This window comes from Orycteropus afer, unplaced genomic scaffold, assembly GCF_000298275.1.
Source record: "Orycteropus afer afer isolate SDZICR_OR568_19922 unplaced genomic scaffold, OryAfe1.0 scaffold00218, whole genome shotgun sequence".
Classification (NCBI taxonomy): Eukaryota; Metazoa; Chordata; class Mammalia; order Tubulidentata; family Orycteropodidae; genus Orycteropus; species Orycteropus afer.
The window spans coordinates 4,548,316-4,556,358 of NW_006921805.1; the positions used below are offsets into that span (position 1 = coordinate 4,548,316).

An 8,043-nucleotide genomic window follows, 5' to 3' on the forward strand; every position below is an offset into this window, starting at 1 on the left:
GCTTCCTGGCTTTTAATCCCCTTTCTCCTGCTCTTCTGGCCTGCTGCTTTGGGCGTCCCTGAGTTGTCTCTCCTCACCTGTAACCCTGGGGCTGATTTTGGGCCTTTATCAAAGATCAGCTGACTATAGGTCGATGGATCTATTTCAGGGTTCTCAATTCTATTCCATTGGTCTATGTATCTGTCATTAAACCAATACCAGTAATGGAATAGCTGGGTCAAATGGTATTTCTAGTTCCAACTTTTGAACGAATCACCATACTGCTTTTCACAGTGGTTGTACCATTTTACAGTCCCACTAGCAGTGTATGGGAGTCACAGTCTCTCCACATCCTCACCAGCATTTGTTATTTTGTGCCTTGTTGAACTTTGCTACTAGTGCTGGAGCAAGATGGTATCTCATTGTTGTTGTTTTGATTTACATCTCTCTAATAGCTATGATCGTGAGCATTTCTTCATATGTTTGTTGACTGCTTGAATGTCCTCCTTGGTGAAATGTCTATTCATGTCTTCTGCCTATTTTTTAATTGGATTGTTTTATTTCTGTTATTGATGTTTTGGAGTTTTCTATAAATTCTAGAGATAAGTCCCTTGTCAGATATATCAGTACCAAATATTTTTTCCCAGTCTGTAGGTTCTCTTTTGACTCTTTTGGAGAAGTCTTTGGAAGCACGTAAAAATTTAATTTTAAGAAGGTCCCAATCATCTGGTTTCTCTTCTGCTGTTTGTGCATTTTGAGTTATGCTTGATAGTCTATTTATGCCATATATTAGGGCCCCTAAATTTGCCCCTAGTTTTTCCTTGAGGAACTCTATAGTTTTAGGTTTCACATTTAAGTCTTTGATCCATCTGGAGTTCGTTTTTTGTGTATGGTGTGAGGTACAGATCTTGTTTCATTTTTCTGCAAATGGATCTCCAGTTTTGCCAGCACCATTTATTAAACAAACATTCTCTTCCTTATTTAATGGATTTGGGGCCTTTGTCAAAGATCAGCTGACTATAGGTCGATGGATCTATTTCTGGGTTCTCAATTCTATTCCATTCGTCTATGTATCTGTCATTAAACCAATACCAGGTATTTTTGACTACTGTTGCTGTATAGTAGGTTTTGAGATTTGGCAGTGTGAGATCTCCTACTTTGATTTTCTTCTTCAATAGTGCTTTGCTTATCCGAGGTCTCTTTCTTTTCCATTTAAAGTTAGTGTTTGGTTTTTCCATATCCCTAAAGAATGTTGATGAGATCTGGATTGGGATTGTATTGAATGTATAGATTGCTTTGTGTAGAACTGACATTTTCACAATGTTCAATCTTCCTATCCATGAGCATGGCGTGTTCTTCCATTTATGTAGATCTCTTATGGTATCTTGAAGTAGTTTTTTATAGTTTTCTTTGTACAGGTCTTCTGTGTCCCTGGTAAGATTTATTCCCAAGTTTTTTATTTTTTTGGTACCTATGTAAATGGTATTGATTTCCTTATTTCTTTTTCAGTGATCTTTCTGCTGGTGTAGAGGAATCCATGTGATTTTTGGATGTATATCTTATATCCTGTCACAATGCTAAATCTCTCAATTAGTTCCAGTAGAGTTTTGACAGAGGCTCTTGGGTTTTCTAGGTAGAGGATCATATCATCAGCAAATAGGGATAGTTTTTCCTCTTCTTTACCAATTTTGATGCCTTTGATTTCCCTTTCTTGCCTTATGGCCCTGGCTAGGACTTCCAGTACAGTGTTGAATACAAGTGGTGATAACAGGCATCCTTGTTTGGTTCCTGTTCTCAAGAGGAATGGTTTCAGTCTCTCTCCATTGACAATAATGTTGGTTGTTGGTTTTGCATAGATGCCCTTTCTAATGTATAGGAATGTCCATTCTATTCCTGTTTTGCTGAGAGTTTTGATCAGGAATGGGTATTGGATTTTATGAAATGCCTTTTCTGTATCAATTGATATGATCATGTAGTTCTTCTACTTTGTTTTATTTATGTTGTGGATGACTGATTGTTTTTCTAATGTTGAAACATCTCTGCATACCTGATATGAATCCCACTTGGTCATAATGAGTTTTTTTCTTGATATGTTGTTGGAATCTATTGGCTAGGATTTTGTTGAGGATTTTTGTATGTGTATTCATGAGGGGTAATGGTCTGTAGTTTTCCTTTGGAGTGATGTCTTTGCCTGGTTTTGGTATCAAGTTTATGCTTGCTTTATAAAATGAGTTAGGGAGGATTCTATCCTTTTTTTATGTTTTGGAATAGTTTGAGTAGGATTGGTATCTGTTCATCTCTGAATGCTTGGTAGAATTCTCCAGTGACACCATGTGGGCCAGGACTTTTTTTAGTTGGTAATTTTTTGATGACCTGTTCAATTTCTTCTTTTGTGATGGACCTGTTCTACTTTTCCCCATCTGTCTGTGTGAGTTTAGGTAAATGCTGTATTGTTTTAGTATTTGCTCAATATTTATGCTGGTTTTCTTTTTTATTTTAATGCAGAGGTGTGTCATTTTTCTTTGAGATTACCCTGTGGTTTATAGTTTTCTTTCAAAGTGTAGAACAGTCCATTCTATCTTGTAGTTGTCTTGACTTCCCTACCATCTAGAAGTTCTGTGACAACACAGATTTTTTTTCCCTCTTTTTGGTTTGTAGTTGTCCTCATTTGTTGGTTAGTGTCTCCAGTTCCCTGTTTACAATCTTTGTTGGCTTATTTACTTTGGATACTTCCATAGCTGGGTTGGTTTCTGGGTTATATCATCATGTGTGTAATGGTCAGTTGTTGTTGGTTGTTGTTGCTTCTCTGTCCAAAGGGCTCCCCTTTAGTGTCTTTTACAAGGTTGATGTGGTTTTAACAAATTCCCTTAATTTCTGCTTATCTGGGAATGTCCTAATTTCACCATCATATTTGAGGGACAATTTTGCTTGGTACATAATTCTTTTTTGGAAAATTTTCTCTTTCAGTGTTTTATGTATACCATCCCACTGTCTTCTTGCCTGCATGGTTTCTGTTGAGAAATTCGAGCTTAGTCTTATTGGTTGCCCCTTGTAGGTAACTTCGTTTTTCCTGTGTTGCTCTCATGATTCTTTCTTTGTCTTTGGTTTTGGTGAGTTTGATGATGATATATCTTGTTGTTTTTCTTTTGGCATCTATCCTGTTTGGAGTTCGTTGGACTTCCTGAATGTATATATTCTCATCTTTCATCATATCAAGGAAGTTCTCCTCCAACAAATCTTGGACAATTTTCTCAGTGGTTTTATTTTTCTCTTCCTCTTCTGGAATTCTAATGATACGTAGGTTATTCCTTTTGATGGTATCCCACGTGAACCTTAGGCTTTCTTCATTTTGTTTTGATCTTTTTTTCTGATTGATCCTTTTCCAAAGAAATACTCAGGTATTTGTCTTCAATCTCATTAATTCTGTCTTCCATTACATCAATTCTACCCCTTTGCCCTTTCAGTGTGTTATCAATTTCTGACAATTTAGTATTAATTTTCTGGATTTCTATCTGTAGATTTAGAATCATTTCTAATTTTTCATTTATTTTGTCATTTTGTTCTTATATTTTATTCCAAAATTCTTCTAGGGTTTTGTCTTTGTTTTCCTTGGTCTATCTCTTGATTCTTTGAAGCTATCTAAATGTAATTCTTTTGAATTCCTTATCAGGGAGTTCCAATGTTGCGTCTTCCCCTGGGATGTGTTTGGGTCTGTATCCTGGTCCCTTGTTTCTCCTGCTTTATCTTGTTTCTTTGTGTGGACTGTGACGCTCTGTTGTCTTCGAGGCACTTGTGACATTTTTGTGTTAATATTTAATTGGTGATTATATGTTAGAGTGACTTGCCCACAATTTTTATTTTCTTTGTTTTGTTTGTATATTATCTGCGTTAGCAGGGTACTGTGCTGTGTACTCCTCCATTCAGTAGTTGACAGCACTTATACACTCACCACCTGTCCCCTTTCCTGTTGTCAGCCTCTTGTATGTCCTTGCCACCCTTGGCAAACAGAGCCTGTTCCTAAATCCCTGGAATCTGAATGAGAATGCTATCACTTTTAAAATCCAAAATGGTTGCCACTTGTAGACATTCAAAATTGTTGTGCCCTCCATCACTTTAAATATCCAAAATGGCCAACACTTATGAACATTCAAAATGGCTGCATTCTCGGTCACTTTAAATATCCAAAATGGTTGCCACGTGTGAACAATCAAAATGGCTGCCCCTTCCAGACAGCAGAAAGTCCACAGCTCAGGTTGTCTCCCTCCTTGCTGTTTCCCTTCCTAATCATAGGCCACCAGAGCAGTTGTCCCTGCAGCCCTTGGTGACCAGGACTGATCTTTATGTCAATTCTCAGGTCCCAACACCACTTGGAAATATTTAGGCTGTTGGTCTCTTCAGAGTAGCTGACAGTCTGCAGGTCCGACCCTCTCTGTACTCACTGTTTTTGTTCAGGTTTTTCCACTAGTTGGTGCCTAATCCACCTCTGTATAGTTTCTTTCAAAGTTCAGGATTCCAGGATTATCTTCTGTATCTCTGTCAATTGGTTTTTCTTTTCTTTGTTGAAGAGGGTCTGTGTCACTTGTGTGCCTATTCCTGCCTCTTCTATAGCCTTAAATTTTATAAAACTTTTTGGTAAATACATTATAATTTAGATTTCTGCGTCTAGAAATGTACCAGTTTATATCCTAACCAGTAGTAGAGGAATTGTTCCATCTCAATAAATTCTCTCCTAAGTTGAATATGATCATTTAAAACATGTTTTAAGTATTTACACCAGAAAAGATAACTCGTTGTTTTGCTCTTTTTTAAAGTCATTAAGATTGTTGGATGAAGAAGAAGCAAGTGATAATGATTTAAGATCAAAATTCAAGGAACGCTGGCAAAGGACACCATCCAATGAACTCTATAAGCCTCTAAGAGCAGGTAAAAATGTTCATGAAATGACTTTCGCTTGAATAAATTCCTAGTTTGGATCTGCTATTTATCTATTTATCTATTTATTTATTTACTTGATTAAATTAATCATATTTTTGCTGAAATTGAGTACTGTTAAGAAGGCTCAATTGTTTCCCTCCGTCATGTAAGATTAAAAAAAGTAGTTAGCTTCTTTGTAAGGAGTTCAGATTCTTATGAAGGGTGTAAAGTGAAAAAGAAAATAATCCATTTATTCTCTTTGTCTGTTCTAAGTAAGCCCTGTGCATTTTTTAAAACACAGATGTGATCTTACTTATACGTATGATTTCCTAATTCCTTTTTATTTAGTAATGAATTCTGCATGCATAGTGATAGATGAGTTATCTATCACTCAATAGTTAATAGTTACTCTGAAGCCAAATTTTATCTTTGAAAGAGTTTGATTATTAAAATTTTGTACTTTTATAATAAATGGTGTGTTTATTGCGGCCAGAGGCTTGTTCTTTATTTCTCTAAAAGGAATTATTGCTGTTGAGATTTTTCTGAAAATATATCTATTGTTTTTTAAATTAAGTAGAAGCATGATCCTTTGAAAGAATACTTCTAAAATAAATTGTAGCAATATTTGGATTTGGTGATTTCTTTCTATATTTGTGAATTGTAGGAAACGATTACTATATAGCTTTTATTTGATGGACAGTAACCACCAAATATAATTTAAAGTATAACTGTGCCTTTGATTTTATAAATGATTTTGTCATTTTTCCAAAAACAAAACTTTTAGGAACTGTGTTTTGATTTATATAGTGAATTGGAACCTGTAGAAGGGGATAATAAAATTTGGGGCCAGAAGTAAATGTACAACCAGCCCATAAACATCATTCTTAGATTTAGTCCTATGTTTGGGAAATTTTTGTTTTTTTACCAGAGGGTGCCAACTTTAGAACTGTTTTGGATAAAGCTGTGCAAGCTGATGGACAAGTGAAAGAACGCTATCAGTCTCACCGTGACACCATTGCACTTCTGTGTAAGCCAGAGCCTGAGCTAAATGCTGCCATTCCTTCTGCTAACCCAGCAAAGACCATGCAGGGCAGCGAGGTGAGAAGACTTTCCTTGATGTGGGTGGTGGTCTCCTTAAAAAGCTATCTTCAAGTCCTTACATACAGTGAACTGCCAATTTCTCTTTTATTGGTGTATTTTTGAAATGCAGAAGTAAATTGGAGTTGTTACATTTAAAGCATTCTGATATATACTGTGTAATACATAATTATACTAAAATTACTATCCTGTAATAATGTTTTACTTAGATTTTTAGAAAGGCAGAGGGTTGTGAGTACAAAAGTTATCTTGAAGCGGGACTAGGTTTTGACCAGATACTCAACTGTCTACAAATTCTTCGTTTTCTACATCATACTATACTTAAGGAGCTCTGATGGTGTAGTGGATAAATCATTTGGCTGCTAACCAGAAGGTCAGTGGTTCAAAGCCATCAGCTGCTCCGTGGAAGGAAGATGGGGTGATCTGTTTCCGTAAAGATTTACAGCCTTGGAAAGCAAATGAGGGTCTCTATGAGTCAGGATCAACTCAACTAGTTTTTGACTAGATACTTAATTGACTACACATTCTTTGTTTTCTACATCATACTGTACAACCTTCCAGCATATTCTGTTAGGAGTACCTTTGAAGGGAAAATTGATAAGGTGTGTGTGTTAATAAATGGACATCATCATGTATTTCTGATTGAGGTAAGCAGAAGTCAATAGTGTGGCAATTGATTTAGGAAGTCCTAACAGGAAAGTACAAGCATTATTTAGTGGATGGTCACTGTGAGAGAAAGCTATATAGTGGGATAAGCTAGAGACCCTGAAATGTACAGGAAATAAGCCAAATGACAGAAATACTGCTTAAAACTTCTTGAAAAGGTAAATTTCTCAGGAAAGGAAGTCTCACAAGGTATCAGTGTTGTTCTTGTTTTTCCACAGAAGCATTCATCTATTCATTCAGCCAAGACTTAGTTGAATATCTGTTTTATGTAAGGCAGTATGGTAGATGCTTTGAAAAATTAACAGGTGAATCACACATAGTGTTTACATTCAATTTATGGTCTACTGTAGAAGATTTGACATGTACAAAGAAACTGTAATATGAGGTAGAAATTAAAACTGTCAGAAGGAAAGTACAGTGATTATGCTGTGGAGGTTTAAGTGATGAAGCACTTCTTTTTTCTAATATTTAGAGCTCCTCTTTTAGGCAGCTTCTTTAAAAAATGGGCCCATTGTGAAAACAGAGTAGATAGGCAGAAAGGGTAAACATGTATAGGATCCAAGAGAGATTGAGTGAATGAGTGTGTCCAGAGAAGCTATTAGAGATGGTTATATGACAATTTAGTGGAATGGCAGCCACAAATGCTGGGTATCTCTCAAGGAGAAGCGACCATGTAGTCAAATATACAGAACCTGAGACTAAAGAGGGGAACCGCATGGAAAATGAATATGAATTAGGTACAATGAAGAGAAAAGGAAAATGATCAGAAGATTAATTTATGAAGAATAGAGACTACAGACCCATGGAACAATAACAATATCTAATCCTTTTTTATTTTAGAAGAAAATGTTTTGTAGCCTCTTTTTCTTCTTGGTATCTTATACATGACTCAGACATGGCTTTTATACTTTGATTCTCCTGTTTTCAATGTTGTTAGGTGCCGTTGAGTCGTCTCCAATTCATAGTGACCCTATGTACAGCAGAATGAAACACTGCCGGTCCTGTGCCAGCCTCACAATCTTTGCTATACCTGAGCCCATTGTTGTAGCCACTGTATCAATCCATCTGGTTGAGGGCCTTCCTGTTTTTCATTATCCTTCCACTTTGCCAAGCATGATACCCTTCTTCAGGGAATGGGCCCTTCTTACAACATGACCAAAGTAGGTGAGACGAAGTCTGGCCATTCTCGCCTCCAAGGGAGCATTCCGGCTGCACTTCTTCCAGGACAGATTTGTTAGTTCTTTTAGCAGTCCATGGTACTTTCAAGTGAAAACCGATTTTCAATAGGAAAGCAAAAATGGTTTGTGGTAAGTAAAATCAGAATTAACATGCACTGATTTGTTGATACTTTATTCAGTTGTAATAATGGCTACTTTTTATCCAAAA

The 8,043-nt window shown here is 36.4% G+C and overlaps 1 protein-coding gene across 1 annotated transcript in view; it reads left to right on the forward strand.

The window, feature by feature from the left end:
• Positions 1-8,043, forward strand: part of LOC103203588 (programmed cell death 6 interacting protein) — a 129,794-nt gene that overhangs the window by 83,181 nt on the left and 38,570 nt on the right. The window contains exons 11-12 of the mRNA XM_007948661.2: positions 4,791-4,902; positions 5,822-5,991. Coding sequence (XP_007946852.1) covers positions 4,791-4,902; positions 5,822-5,991 — 282 coding nt within the window. The remainder of the gene's footprint in view (positions 1-4,790; positions 4,903-5,821; positions 5,992-8,043) is intronic.